This window comes from Ipomoea nil, unplaced genomic scaffold (genome assembly GCF_001879475.1).
Source record: "Ipomoea nil cultivar Tokyo-kokei standard unplaced genomic scaffold, Asagao_1.1 scaffold2387, whole genome shotgun sequence".
NCBI classification, from domain to species: Eukaryota; Viridiplantae; Streptophyta; class Magnoliopsida; order Solanales; family Convolvulaceae; genus Ipomoea; species Ipomoea nil.
The window spans coordinates 1182549-1198459 of NW_017618815.1; the positions used below are offsets into that span (position 1 = coordinate 1182549).

The 15911-nt window shown below is 36.0% G+C and overlaps 1 protein-coding gene across 2 annotated transcripts; it reads right to left on the minus strand.

Annotated features, from left to right (window-relative positions):
• Nucleotides 1–806: 806 nt before the first annotated feature.
• LOC109152166 (RNA cytidine acetyltransferase 1-like) lies at nt 807–14997 on the minus strand. Of its 2 annotated transcripts, XM_019299736.1 has the most exons (27): nt 14869–14997; nt 14501–14632; nt 14330–14421; nt 14006–14177; nt 13759–13881; nt 12567–12740; nt 12271–12381; nt 11992–12125; nt 9929–10022; nt 8519–8617; nt 7515–7651; nt 7231–7328; nt 6877–7000; nt 6709–6796; nt 6477–6576; nt 6321–6373; nt 5359–5535; nt 5216–5253; nt 3521–3614; nt 3040–3222; nt 2797–2905; nt 2635–2704; nt 2419–2554; nt 1939–2067; nt 1605–1730; nt 1263–1328; nt 807–1163 (listed from the first exon to the last, which is right to left on the minus strand). In XM_019299736.1, the coding sequence occupies exons 2-27, from the start codon at nt 14603–14605 to the stop codon at nt 924–926; spliced, it is 3072 nt and encodes a 1023-aa protein (XP_019155281.1). In that variant the 5' UTR covers nt 14606–14632; nt 14869–14997; the 3' UTR covers nt 807–923. The 2 variants fall into 2 exon arrangements, with proteins under 2 accessions (XP_019155281.1, XP_019155280.1); XM_019299735.1 differs by lacking the exons at nt 14501–14632; nt 14869–14997 and having other exon boundaries at nt 3040–3226; nt 3525–3614; nt 14330–14445.
• Between the last annotated feature and the right edge of the window lie 914 nt (nt 14998–15911).

Genomic DNA, 15911 nt, shown 5'->3' on the forward strand with positions numbered 1-15911 from the left:
CAAACAAAAAAAAAAAAAACTCTATTATAATATTTAGAAGTTGATAATTTAACACTGAATATTTATATTATTATATCTTGTAACAATTATATCCAAATATTTAAAATTTTAAAATTTAATATCAAATCTTTGACAATTATGTTAAATTAAATTATAATGTTTGAATAAGAAAAAACATTGTTTCTTAATATTTAAAAATAGCTCAACTATATCTCAATCAATCAAATTTGAGACTATTTTTTAATGTAAAATTCTTAACAATAATGTATTAAAATATCCATTTCATTTTCATACATCTAAACATTCTTTCTAAATTAAACTCTCAAACAAAAGTTTTAATATTTTGAACGTTACAAGTTCCATTCAAATTGTTGTTATTATGACAAAAATTTTAACTCCGTAGATCGAATAGATCAGGTTTAACACAAATAAATATTGGTCCAAAGTTAATAAACACAATATAGGCTTTTTATGTTACCAACCAATGAACAAAATTGAAGCTGTGAAACAAGTGGGTGGTGTCAATGGCAACAAAGCTTGAAATCACTAGAAATAAAGTGAGGCAAGAATGGCATGTCTTTCAAATATATTGAGTTTAGCATAAGAAATAGTTGATTCACACTGATTTCACAATTCAATCATGAGAAGGCAAGCAAACTTGCAATGATTCGAAAATAATGTCTGTTTCCAATAAAGATTATCTTTGACAAGTAAACATCAGAAGGAGAAAGCATCTAACATTTTAGCCTTACAAGTTACAACATGATAATCATTATGGGAATAATCTACCAAGGGCACAAGGTTTATGCTTCAAAATGCTTTGTCACATACTCAAAATTGATAACCCGACTCATGATAAGGTTGGTCGGGTTGTTGTCACATTTCCATCAAATATATATATTGAAATTGTTCAACGTAACAGCTCAAGTCTTCCTTTTCTTGCTTGATTTCGATAGATAATTCTTGCTTCTCTTCTTCTCACCCTTCTGGCCTTTATCAACCTTGATTCTGTTGTTGGATTTCACGCTGATTACTCCACCGGGAAGTACCTTTCCTCCTCCATTTTGCAGGGCATTCTCAAAATCAGCTTCTCTATCCACGATGGCATATCCTTGAAGTAGATCTGGGTCTAATAGACCATCCATTTTGGCATTCATCTCCTCCTGGATAGATAGATAGATAGTGGATATCATCCAAAATAATTATATATCTCTTTCTAAACACACACACACGTGAAGTTCAGAGCATTATATTGTGCAAACCTGGACTTGTTTTGCCGCATTGTTAAGATCATCGTCCAATGATATAGCAAGAGGCTCCATCTTTATCTGTAAAGAATGCCACAATTTATTCCAAGTTGAATAACAAATGATAGAAGATAACGAAAAAAGAAGATATTTTGCTAAAATAAGATGCAGGCAGACAATTGCTTTTGCAACTTTTACATTATATAGGGTATCAACATTGCTTGCACATTAAACTGCTCAAATTAACTAACAAATAGTGAATTCAATCTGAAATGGTTTCATGGAACAAAACCAGTAGTAACTGGCAGGACTCAATGAAAAGAACGCCACAGACATGTGTCTTGTTTGTCCACTTACTTCTTCTAGTCGAGATACAGTTGAATCAATCTCTTTGGAGGCAAGGCCATACAAGTACTTGTACAACTTCTTCATTGTCTTTATAAATAAAGACAAAATCTGCTGTCTTTCCAGACGCATTTCTTTCTGAAAAGTAGTGAAAGGGAAATATTACCAAGAATGAGTAAAATGTGATTGATCTATCTCCATAAAAAATGAAGGCTTTTACATATTTGACAAACATCCACGTTTCACTATACAATACTAGAAAACTGACATTGGGGATACCAAATAACATCCATTAAACTAGCAGAAAAATAAATGAGAGAATATTGGTGATTATTTCACAGCAAACCTCAATCTGAGAAACATCTTTATCCTGCAAACCAATGCAAAGCAGAATAGAAGCCTGAGTAGCTAAAAGTGAAACTGGGAGCTTCTCTGAGAAATATAAGTGTGCAAGTATTGAGACACAATCCATAATCTGCAGAATGCATGACATTAGTGTATTTAATTTTTTTTGTTACAAAAGAAAACAAACCAGAAATGCTTCAATACATAAGTAAAAATATTTACACTGAACAAGTAAAAGTGAGAGAAACCATTCAATTGGGAGAAAAAAAAAAATGAAACCATTCCATGTTCTAGACCTTTAAAGTCATTCACTTATGACTTACAACTGCCCCTCCCCATCTGTCTTTTTTCAATACTGACAACTAACCTATGCTCCAAGTTCTTCACCCTCAGCAACTTCATGTATTCAAAAGCATTTCTATACTCCTTTTTAGTACATTAAATGTAACGAGATGGTTTAAAAACCAGTAAGATATCATACCGACTGAAAATCCACAAGATTGTTTGTGTACGCTTCAAGCCTCTTCATATCATGTGGAGAAAATATTCCATCAATGGATTCCAAAAATCCATCCGAAGAGTCAACCTCTTTAAAATTGATCTTCGGATCCAATACACTGCAAGAGAAGGGGCAGCCATAAGCATATACTTAAAGCAATGTCTACAAACTGTAAAGGCAAAAAATACATTTACAGACCTCATAGCAAGCTTGTACTCCATAGAACGGAAGCTTTTATCCAGTAGCCTTGCAAATCTCTTCCGAAAATCTGACAATGTTACCGAAAAATCACTTGGCATCAAAGAAAATAAAACTCAATCAAAATATAAAGTTTAGAAGCAAAATTTAAAATTCGACCACCTTGGTAAAAAGGACCAAAAAAGCCCAACTCATTGGATCCATTAACTTCAATATCCTCACTGTTCAAGGGCTTCAAGACCATGCATGTGTGCTCCCCAGTCACACTATTCTGATTCATGAATCATGATATAGTGTGTTAAACAGCTATCCTACCAGTAGATTTTAAAATGGCAACTAGATAGAAGTATAGAACATAAAATAAAATCTCAGAATCTAACATAAATCAGTAGTAAAAATCCTAACTGGGCTATGGCCAATGAAGAATGGGCGAAATTTATGTTTTCTTTCCCAGAAGCGGAAGAGGTCCAAGGTAAGTCCAAAGGAGACTCCAATGTAGTGGAGCTTCTCAGGCTTCCGTTCACGAAGTGGTACAAGTAAAGGTGGAAGGTCTGTCCTTGGTTTTATGTTTTCCTCCAGTAAAGAGACCTGTAATGGTGGCATCTTTTAGTTAATCAATAGCAAACAAACTAGAGTGAAAAAAATATTTAGACTGCACTGAAACAACATATTTCTAAAGTGCTTGTTTGGTCCAGCTGATTGCATCTTCAAAAAGCCTTTTTAATATTTTTAAACATTTGGCCCAGTTTCGACATATTTGGAACAGATAAACTGCAAAATAAGCCGGGCCAAACAATCACTAAAGGATTTCCCATACAGATAATTAGCACAGTGCAATAATGGAAAAAAAAAAAAAAAAAAAAAAAAAAAAAAAAAAAAAAAAAACCTTCTCTGCAGCATCAGTTACTTTGGCTGGTTGATCCTGCAATTCATCTTGAACATCTAGTTCAGACATCTGAGTCAATTGGCCCTCATAGTATCTGCAAGTAGTAGATTGGAAACACTAAATATTGAGAACCCATATAGCCTACTATATAGAATCTACGTGTCACAAGATAATGCTCATGGAAATTTTCCACACACCAACCAACCACATTCATTCACTGGAACCATTTATGCTTGAAATGGTACCAAGGAGGCAATGTAATGAAAATGTAATTGATTCAGATCTCTAGCATGCTGGGGAATTATAGCATGCTTGAACTTTCAATTCCAAAATTGTATTCCATTGTTGATGTTTGGTAAAATGTTAAGTAGGTGACTTGGTTTGGGAAAGCAATGTCAAGTGTTTAAAAGACACCAAACATTGTATTTGAGACTACATCTGAAGATCGCAGAGCGTGAGGGGAATGGGAGGTGCTAGAGCTTAAAAGGAAGATGGTGGTATTTAAAGATGAGAATAATACTGATACAAGGGAATGTATAACGACAAATCAATTTTGTGTATGTAGAACTTGAAGTGTACAAATAGCAAATGTAATCCACCGTTGAGAAGATAGGGAGTGGGGGATCAAATAATGAAATGTGGGGAAGAAAATAGAGAGATAGTAGAGTATGATGGCAGTATGTTGAGGATGAAGGAGAAAGGGAAGGCCATAAGTGGAGAGGGGATCAAGTGGAGTGACTGTAGACCTAAATGGAGAGGAGGTTGTTTGATCGAGAGACGATGGCGGATGGCAAAAGTTTCTTCCCAGGGGTGGGGGGTGGGTGTTAAGTGTTGCTTTGTGGCTTTTGATGAGGTCATTTTCCCTTTTTCATATTTAAATGGTGACTGATTTTTAGACTTTAAAGTTGGGGTAGTTGGGCTTTGTTACACATCATTCTCCAAATATCATATAGGAGACTATTAGTATGAGGACCAATTACCCCAACTGTAAAGTCTAAAAATAAGGCTCATTGAATTGCAAGAGCGATCTACCTTATAGAAGCATGTTGGAATATATATATATATATATATATATATATAGGGGTGGGTTCAAATGAGAACAACTCCCTCCTATAAAAAGGGAGGACTAATCACAACCACCCATCAGGGTTCATCAATGGTTAAGAGTTTTGGTCAAAAAAACACAGGATCAATTTTACAATTATTGTAAACTCCCAAGTCTCAAGTTTGCAAAATTTATAAAACTAACCCCACCCTTTTTACCCTTATTTTTTAGCAAACCTAAATCGTTTTCCTACCTGAATGGATGAATCAGATCAAATCCTCACTTTTTACCGGGGAGTATGTTCTCACCTAAACCCTCCCCTAAATATAAAAAAGATGCTAGCCCTACCAAACAAATACTTAGTGACTTTCTAAAGTCTAAACATATCCTTGGCACACCTTTACACACACACGAGCAAAATAGTTTTTTTTTACCAATTTGTGAGAAGCTTTTGATGCTCTTTCATTGTATTTAATTGATTCTAGACAAAAAAAAAAACTAACAGGAAAGCAATAGACAAATGATGCAAAAGAAACACAACAGCCATTTTCAAAAACAGCTACAAAATATGGCACTTTAAACAAATTGGAAGGAAAACAGAAGTAAAAGAAGTCAGCAAACCATCAAGAAAAAGTAATAATATGAATTACCTAGTTAAAAGTTTAACAGCTGCAGAACCATATCCAAGCTGCACAAGACCATATAAAACATGAAAGTCAAACAAGAGAAAACAGTATTTCAAAAAAAAAAAAAAAAAAAGTAACATTGATTAAAAATATAGCCCAACAGTTACCCCCATTGCAGTTGGATGCGCGGCAATGCGCACAATGCGGGCACCTGAAAGACTTGGGAAAACAGAATCATTAAACTGCTGACAAAATTTCCATGGTATCTGATCCCCAAATGGTTGGCGTCCAGCACTTAAACTTTTCATAGCAGATTCATGTGAAATCTGACCCTCAAGGGAAACCTAGAGATCAAGGAATATGCTATATTTCAGACCACTAGTTTTAAAACAGATTAACAGTAGAATGTACTTTCAACAGTTCAGACTAAACTGAAACAGTTGATGATTTGATATGATGAAGAATTAACCATTACAGTGAGGCTATTACAAGCACAAAATAGAAAGTTGTAAAAGATTCAAAACATATCACCCTTTTGCATGATAAGTAAATATAAAGTTGTATTATGGTCAGCAGGGTGATGCCACTGGTAATCTTCAAAGAACAAATCCTGACCCACAAGATGATCTAAATATCACTCGCTGCCTTCAAAAAGATGCATTATCCATTCAATTACCCGTGCAACATCCACAGAGATGGAACAAATTGTCAAGGAGGTGTGGCAAGATCCTTGACAAGATTTTGGTTTGGTCTTCCCCAGAGTGATGAAAACCATTGAACTCTTCGTGCCTCATTTTTTTAGATGGATGTAGCATATAGGGAAATATTCTTATGTAATCTATCTATCATTTTAAACAGACATTTGTATTTGAAATCATCTCAAATTTTAACTCAATAGGATTTAGCATTTTAGCCTACTCTGAATTAATTCAGCAGATGTTAGTCAGAGAGCTTCAATGTTGATTCTGTTAAGGAACACAAACACTGGATGAATTAGAGCAAATGAATGACTAATAGGATTTCTAAAATTATGAAAGCAAAGGTAATATCACCCATTGAGAACTATAGTAAATTTCTTTAGATATAAGAGTAGCTTTGGAGTTATTTGATCACACAACAAAGAACAAACCTGGATAACACACAGAATATCAGGGAGATGGTTTTTTGATTCATCGACAGGTCCTGTAAAAATTTTGATTTAGTTTCAGAACTAGCAGAATGTGATCAACAAGTACAACTGTATACAAACAAAACTTAATAGCATATCAAGGGTCTTCAGATAAACCTAGTAGCACAAACAAGTGGTGGGCTGGAGCATCAGCCATCAATTGCAAATCATTGGGAGAATTTTTGTAGTGAGAAGCAACGTAGAGAGCCATCATTCGCTGCACAAAGATTCATAAAGTACCAGTACACATTAACCAAAGCCATGTTTGATTGTTGGAGAATTTGATTTAAAAAGATACAATTAAGCTGAGAAGAATCTCATTTCCATTTGAGATGATGCATATGATTACCTGCAAAAATAACTCACTCTCCTTATGATAGGAGAAGAGTGTATCCCGATTTACATAGTACAAATCACATTCACCAGGAGGTGGTAGCCTGATAAAATACAAGACAAAAGATGAAGTAGAGAATAATGTAATTCCCATAAAGTTTGTAGTAGGTATAGAGTTAGTTACCTGCTAATACTTGGGGTGAAATTAGTGATATCCAGACAAAGCAAAGAATTAAGCCAGGATTCAATGGGATCGCCAGGAGCATATCTGATGGATTCATTCAATTCTATCTTCTTGAAAAGCCTACCTATATTTGGAACATTACACAAAATTGAACACATCTTTGAAATGACAGTACAGAGAAGCTTACACTATCCTTCCAAATCCAATTATTATTAGTATAGAGGCAAAAATGTAAAACAGAAATAACTTATGTACAAAATGAAGGAGAAAGCCCGAAATACAAAATATAAAATATCTAATTCGCAAAGACTCTACAGTTCATTAAGTTCTGAAAGAGAAGTGAAGTTGAAAGACCTGAAACGGAACTTTCTGCATTTTGTGACGGCATGCGATTTTGCTCCTCAAGTTGCTGCAGCAATTTCAGTGACAATGATCGTCCAGTTCCTTCATATCTTTTAGAGGAGAAAATAGAAAAAGAAGAAAAATGAGTAACCTTAGTGCACTAAAAACTAAAATCCATGCGGCAATCAGAACACCATAAACAACAAATATGAGCAGAATAAACAGGACTCTTGGGAAAATACACAGTTTCTGGGGAACATGGAACAATTGGATATTAGCCGAACAACTTCTCTTACCCGTTGACAGTTGAGGAAAGGAAGACAAGATAAGGACCAAGCAAAGACTTCACAACTGGCAATGGAATCGCTGCTGCTTCATCAACTACCAGCAATTCAACTTGTGAGAGTTTGGCATGTTCATGTGGCTGTATATACTGCAATTCCAAACAATGGTGGAGTAAATGAGTAAATGACGTGAGAAATGTACACAGTGAATCTTGAATATAGAAGGCAACTTGCGACTAAACGGAATTGTAAAACAGGTGAAACGATAGATGTGAAGAGAGACCCATATAGCAATGCAGAACAATAAGCGGTCCACACTGCCACCTGCAATATGTGGGCTTCACAGGCCAGCCATTCACAAGTTGCAGGGTAATATGAGGTACCAAACTAGAAAATCAAATTAAAATATTTAAAATGATGACATTTTTTTCAAAATTTTGAATCATCATTAAACCTATGCTAGTTTTTTGTTTAACGGATTATTTTAGTTCAGATGATGAAAACAATGAGCATGCATCCTGCAGTACTCTTCAAATATCAAGTGAAGCACAATGCAGCAGCATGCATGTCTTTAGAGCTATCACTACATCTCTACCAATCCTTGCCTCCAACAGAAGAAGTATCACAAGTTGCCAGATTTCTTTCACGTTAAGCCACCAGCTGCCAGAGCATTCGATCCCATACATAACCTCTAAATTCAACTTATGGAGAACAAATAATCCTAACTATCAATCTCAATGTGCAACAAGTAGCAGCAGCAATGGCAGTAGCAATAGTAGTACTGTAGTAGTAGAAGTAGTAATAATTAAAGCCACTCAAAATTCTACGAGAGATGTGAAGGTCAAGGTTGTAATCAAACCTTGAACTTAACCTCAGAAGGGGATGATAGAAAATGGGAGTACAAGACTACAAGTTCAAGAAAGAAAATGAAATGCCGAATTAATAGAGTTAGATAGGGCAGGAGGAGCAATTGCAGATCTACACAAGTCCTTGTAAAGCATAGCCATTTTGCTTACCTGAATCGTCTGTCTGTGGTGTTTGTAGATATTGATCCGTACAGTTGCTTTTTTGAATTCTGGATTTGTGCTTTTCACAACATCATAATCCAAGTGCTCCTGCAATGAAATTTGCAGTGACATATCCACTATTTTCTTTTTCTTCTATTAAAAGTAACAGACCCACAACATCATATCTGTTTAGTGAAGTTGTGCACATCACAATTTTAAGGAATTTAACACGAGCCCGACCTGGTGAGGTGGAGGCAAGTCAGGCAACAATTTTACAACTCACACAAAGTCTCAATACTTCTAGCCAAAATCTCTTGGTTAAATCCACATTGGCCTCTACTTTTGTTGCCTTCAAATCTTTTTAACAGCAGTTACAGACTTACAGCAGCTAGTTTAAGTATTCATATTTCCCAAAACCCCATCGATTTCCTAGGTTGATTACTGATTAAATTAGATGATAAGAAAGTATAATAGAAGTCAGAATGTCAGAAAGAATAGTGAAAGAAAGGGCAAGAGTAGAATATAGAAGCCAGAAAGGCATTCTTGCTAATTACTTTTAATTTAAAAGTTTAAATGATAATTATAATATTCATATGGGCAATACACAAACACATTAATAGACACACACATTTCATTTCTTTGCTTTTTTTTCCCTTGACTTGTTAAAAGGCAATTACAAATTTTGGTGTCTTTCAATTCTGTAATACTTTATTTAGATGGGTAAAAAAATTAGTAAAAATGTGGTACAGATTCTCTTTTATTTTCTTTTCTTTTAATGTGATTTTTATTGATATGAAGAAAAGGGACAAGGGCATAAAAATCTACTTTTGGAATGTTATCAGCTTTTCTACTACTTTCCCTTGTGATTGACATTGTTATCAACTTCTGTCTTTTTTCATCTTGTAGTTGACAGTGTTCATGGCTTTCATGTTGATCTTAGTTCTGTGTAGCAGGCCATATAGATTCAACATCATTATAATCCCAACAAAGAAGTGTAAAATCCCGTTGATCTTTCTATTAAGACTTCATACTACTAATATGCACCTTAATGTCATAAATTCATAATTATGTGTTAACTGTTAAGCTTTTCTCTTCTTAATGGTTCAATCTACTTTAGTTTTGTCCCAATTATGCTTTAAGTTGTTGAGCCTCAATTCTACAATGCCTCCAACTACAGTACTACACTCAATGTAATTAAGTGAATAAAAGATTTGCCAAAAAGTATAGCACTCAATGAAAACTAAAGGCTTTTTTCTTAGAAAACTCCAGCAAGATTTCTGATGTTTCAAATGCATAAAGTTACAGTTGAAATACACATGAAACAATCACAAACATCATAGTAAGAGGCATCTACTACATGAACCTCTGTAAATTCACAATAAGTGCATTACATTCACCAAAAGTATAAAGTATTCATACCTTGTATTCAAGCATGTCAAATCCCTTGCAAATAAACTCAAATAGAGTTTTCAAATTCTCCGGGCTTGGTGCAGTTACAAAAATATTAGAATACCTGAAAAATAATGTCCGTCATAAGGTCAAATGAGGATACATAAAGTGAAGAGAGGAACAGGAGAATTTGTGAGAAGACATGAAATCATATTTATATATGTTGAATAATAGGAAAGTTGTCTTAGTTTCCTATTCTTATTAGTAGTTTCCTATTCCTATTAGGACTAATTTAGTATCTAGTTTAGTATATATAGAGGTCCATAGAAGTATAGAATAGACATTAAGAGAGACAATCTATTGTAATCTTTCATTATAATATATTCTCTTTATTCTCTTGTTCTTTGGTTCTCACATATTTTGCTTCCGCCTAACTGGCGGGTGGTGGTTATTCTCCACCCGCCAGACCTATCAATCCCTCAATTTCAACATGGTATCAGAGCCTACTTTCCTAGGTTGTTTTTCTTCAAATATTAAAACCCTAATATAAACCCTAGCTTTCCGCCGCCGCTGCCGCCACCGGAGGGTAACCACTGCCGCCACTGTTTTCTCTCGTTCCGACGCACTTCTAGTTGTTGTTCAAAGCAACTAACACCACAGCCTTACTCGGAACCTTGTCGCGAGCCGTCGCTTGAAATCCGGTCGCCATTCACCGTCGCACGCGCCCACACGCGCCACCACCGTCGTCGGGAGTGCTTTCGCTTTTCCGGCCAGATCTCCTCTTCTCCAGTGATTTTGTGATCTCACCTCCTACACCAATGGATTCCTCTCCCTCTTGCGACCTTATCTGGAAAATTTCATCGCTTTCCTCCACCGCCGTCGTCCTCACGCGCCACCGCCGCCGTCACGCGCCGGCGACCTTCCTCACGCGCCGGCGCATGAGCCTGCCTCCGGCGAGATTTTCCAGCGAGATTTTTCAGATGGTTGTTTTGCCCTTCTTTCAACTTTTTGGTGAAATTTGAAGGCTTCTTTGGGTTTGTTGCCGAACATTTTCCCATGGTGTTTGTGTTTTGGTATAACCGTGTTTGTTTCTTTATCTCCGGTATGCCTTATCCCATGGATGGTCAGTTTCAGCACTACTATAAAGGCCTTTGATTATTTCCCATGTTTCAAGTAAGGGGGAGTGTGACTATCTACAATTGGTGTGCTATGATTTACTATTATTTGCTATTTTATCTACTATGGGCTCCCTTTGCTATTCTTTGCTCCCTTTCTGCCTCTACCGCTCTCTTGTGTTATCGGGAGGTTGTTCATGTTTAACTCTATCCTTGGTGTGTTCATCTTCATTCCCGAGGTTCATGTTCAATTCTGTCCTCGGTGTGTTCATTCCCAAGATCGTGTTTAGCTTCGTCCTTGGTGTCTTCGTCTTTATTCCCAAGGGTCCTTGGTGTCTTCGTCTTTATTCCCAAGGATTGTGTTCAGCTCCGTTCTTGGTGCCTTCGTCTTCATTCCCAAGGAAGGGTCAAACATAGTGCAATCTCTTTTGAAGTCATCCATCCTAGAGTGCTTATGTTGCTGTGATGGTGTTCGTGTTTTCCCTTGGTGCCTCCATTCCCAAGGATGTTCGTGACAAGCTTTGCCCCTGGTGCTTTCATTCCCAAGGGTTGTGTATTGCATTGTCCCTCCGAAGCCATCTCGCATTGTTATCCTCTAGTTGCATTTAATTTTCACTTGTAATTTTGAGTGAGGTAGAGTGTTTGTTTTAATCCAAGCTTGGAACTTCAGATGTTCCAGCTTGAGGGGGAGTGTTGAATAATAGGAAAGTTGTCTTAGTTTCCTATTCTTATTAGTAGCTTCCTATTCCTATTAGGACTAATTTAGTATCTAGTTTAGTATATATAGAGGTCCATAGAAGTATAGAATAGACATTAAGAGAGACAATCTATTGTAATCTTTCACTATAATATATTCTCTTTATTCTCTTGTTCTTTGGTTCTCACATATTTTGCTTCCGCCTAACTGGCGGGTGGTGGTTATTCTCCACCCGCCAGACCTATCAATCTCTCAATTTCAACAATATAAAATTAACTTACCCAGCAGCAATAGCTCCTGCAACTGCCAATCCAAGTGCAGCTGACTTACCACGGCCACGAGCAGCAAGCAAAGCAACTGTACTACGGAGTGTCTTATCCAAAATAGAATCGAGAAAATTTATGACAGCTTTTCCCTATTAGATTCTCAAAAGATAATGCCTTTTATCAGATATTTGTTAACTACAAGATCAACGAGGTTAAACTCCTTATTCAAAAAAAAAAAAAAAAAAAAAAAAAAAAAAAAAAAACGAGGTTAAACTCATAGAGCAAAAATATGACCTGGTCCAAAGTAACACACTTCCGGATCAGAGGACCAGCAGGGAAGTCATCATTCAATTGTTCTTTCAATTTTTTCAAATCACGCTCTGCTTCTGAAAGGCCCTCAGAGTCCTTTCATAACACAAAGGAAAGAATTTAATATGGAAACATCTAATTATGCAGTATACTGAGCTACAAAGTTTTTCTTTATTTACTCAAATGATGCCAATCATAGTTCCAAATGGTGGAAACACACATTAGAACAAATTTACTTGTACTATTTCAAGATTAGTAATAGTTCATGGGAAGAAGCTTACCTCTTGAACTGGGACTGGTTTAATTGACTTCATATGTGACGAGATTGGTAGAATGTTTAATTCATCATCCATGACGATACATGCTTTACACGATGCAAGTGAAAGTAAGAAGCGTTCATTGAAGCGCCCAGAAGTTTGAGAATGAGATTCTGTTCGAAATCTTTCATGAACATCCTACAAATCAACATCCATGAATTCCAAGAGCAATCACTTAAATATTGAAAGCAGCATGCACATAAACCAGCTATCAGAATGTCAGTGGTACTTTGATTAAATTTAGCAATGAAGCCTCAAGTAACTCCATAAACATTGGCTACCACATAAAGTTGCATCAAAACTTTTATTTACTTTGCTCTTTTTGATCTTCAGGTACTGTTCTCTCTAACAGCTTTCTCACTATTTTTTATAAGACTGCTGAAGATATTACTACAGATGCAATAGTTATGTTAATCATGTATAAACAGGCTTAAAACTTTCCTACTTGAAGTTCTGGTGGGAGAAACTACCAATGTTGCAAAAATCGCCCAAGGCACCCCTAGGCCGAGGGGGTTTCAGACAAGTGGCAGTGTATGTGGAGATAAGAGATTGAATTAAAATTATTAAATCAATTAATTATGATTTAATGGTTTATGAATTATTGAAGAATAATGCATTTGACCACTACTTTCACTGTTTTTATTTTAATTCCTAGGCGGCACCTAGTGCCTTCTACAACATTGGAAACCACAAGGGAATATGTTCTAATCTGGAAGAGCCAGTCATTCTAAGATAGACACATTAACGAAATATGTGCTAGGATAAAGGAATGTTTTAAAATGAAGTCATTCATAAAGATGCCAAGATAGAGCATATTATTGAAATTATGCTTCAGATTGTTAAGGGAATACAAAGTCACAACAAATCCAATTAGATAGTATACAATTGTAGAGGAATATAAGAAGCGCATAGTGGTCGTATAAGAGGTAAAAGAAGATATGATATAAAAGAAATTTAAAGATTTGATAATAGCCACTTGCCACCTATTAAAGGACATGTCAAAATGGAGGGCATTCAACATAAAAATTTAATTGGGTTGAAAAGCCAAAGAAAATAAACCAAGCTATCAAGATTCAACATAAGAAAACCATCAAGGAAAAAACATACGCCACATCCACTAAAGTAAATAAACTTGCAATTGATGGCCAATGCATACCATAACCATGGTGTACAGACTTGTCAATGAGGACAAGGATCGGAGCAGTAAAACAATCAAACCACCACCTTCAACTGTTTCTATAGTTCTTGCCAAAAGATTGGGTGTCAAAGCCTCAAAATCCTAGAGTAAGCCAACATGAAAGGTGAATATAGCAAAGGGGTTAAACACAGGATATTTCAAAATTTACAAAAGATGGAAAGATGTTTTGCATCACACAAATTTATGTAGCGGGCACAGAAAACACCTGTAATATGCACATGCCAAAAGTGTTTCCAAGAACTCTTTCCGAATCCTTATACAGGCAATAAGAGACACCACCAGTTTCAACAAATAGTTCAAAAGGATCTGCTCTCTCAGGATCAAGCAGCCCTCTCTGCATTAATTTTTTTAATTGCTTCTTCCTTTTCTTCTTATGGCTGCACAGAAAACAATTAGTACCAATAGTCATTAAATAGAAATGTTCAACAAATAGTTTAGGTCGAATTCAAGTTTATCCTTCCGTTCACAAAGTGGTAAATTTTAGAAGAAAAAAGTCAAGCAATTTCCGAAGTTGAGTTGAGTAAAGAACCTGCTAAGTTCAAGCTTGTCCTTGTAGCACCAAAGGACAGTGGGGCGCGACTTCACTACAGCTTTGCTTACCATGTAGTGCAGGTTCACAATCTGGTTTAAGAAAAAGAAATTATTATTTGAAAACTTTGTATTTGCATAAAGAATATAAGTGAAAGGAGAATGGGAGTGCCTGATCGCGAGACTTATCACCGATGATGACGAACATGGATCGATGACGGTTTTTGACGCCATTCTCGATGAGGGTTCTGATGCGCTCGTCCACCTTCTTCCTCATTGTCTCAGGGTTTTGCTTGTCTGGGGACTGGGATATATTAAGTGGTGATCAAACAGTAAACCGAAAAACCTATTAACATATTTTACCGTCATAACTCATAACTGACAGAAGCATATGCTATAACCGACTTATATCCAAAAATTTACATAAAATATTTCAAACGCAATGTACAAAAATTTATGTTGCTAGAAGTAAAGCAAGCTCTACAAGTGTTTACAAGTTATAAGTGCAGTTTTCGCAATTTAAAGCCCTGAACAACAAACCTGTCGTGGGAAGAGAGAGCGTGAGGCGGTGAGGGGCAGAGTCGCAGAGAGACCGGAGAACCGTCGTGCGTTACTTACTGCGCCGTCCGTGGGTTGTGGCTGTGGAATGTTCGAATGCAGAAGCCGAGGGAAATTCAGGGAACGAATGTATTTGGGGGACGTTTGGTTCACGGAATCTTGGATTACAAGGTAATAGGATTATACCTTTAATGTGAGGTTTTAGGAATGTAAGATTACGCTATGTGTTTGGTTTGGATTGTGTTACCTTATTTGTTAAGAGTTATATTTTAAGTTATATGGATTACTTTATTATAAGGTCCTCAATAATATACATACATACATATATATATATATATACTAGTTTTTTCGCGCATTGCGCGATTGGGATAATGCCCAATGTTTTTTTTTTAAATAAGTACTTTAAAGTATATTAAGGCAAGATTATATTGAAATTGTTCATGCATAGATAATTGAAGGTTGAATTTGCGTATTTAAATAGGTAATTCTTCTCCCAAAGGTTGAGTCCCCTACCCCAAGGGTCCCCTACACTCTGACCCGACAGAGCATTGTAGGAAGTTGTAAATCACGGTGACTCAATGGTTCAGCAAACAGGACCAAATGTCGGTGCGAACAAGGAATCTGCCAACTTTGGACATAATTCCCGCACTGCCGCCGCCGAGGTTCAAACCTTGGTCTCTTCTCCCAAATACTGCCCACTAAACCATTGAGCTAAGCCCGTGCGGGTTAAATAGGTAATTCTAAGTTTACAAATGCAAGATAATATAGTTAAGATTGATTATAATTGTCAATAAAATAATTGTATAGGTATGGTTGAAACCAAATACGGGACATAAGGGAGAACAAATAAAAATTAGGGCATAAAATATTAAATATACACTAATATTGTTTGAGGAGATTTCGACATTAGGATTTGTGGTTAAGTTCTATTAAGACTTTAATATTAGAATTAGATTAATGGTGTAATTATAATTCTATATTAGACGTTAATATTATAATTAGACTAACGGTGAATTAACGGTATT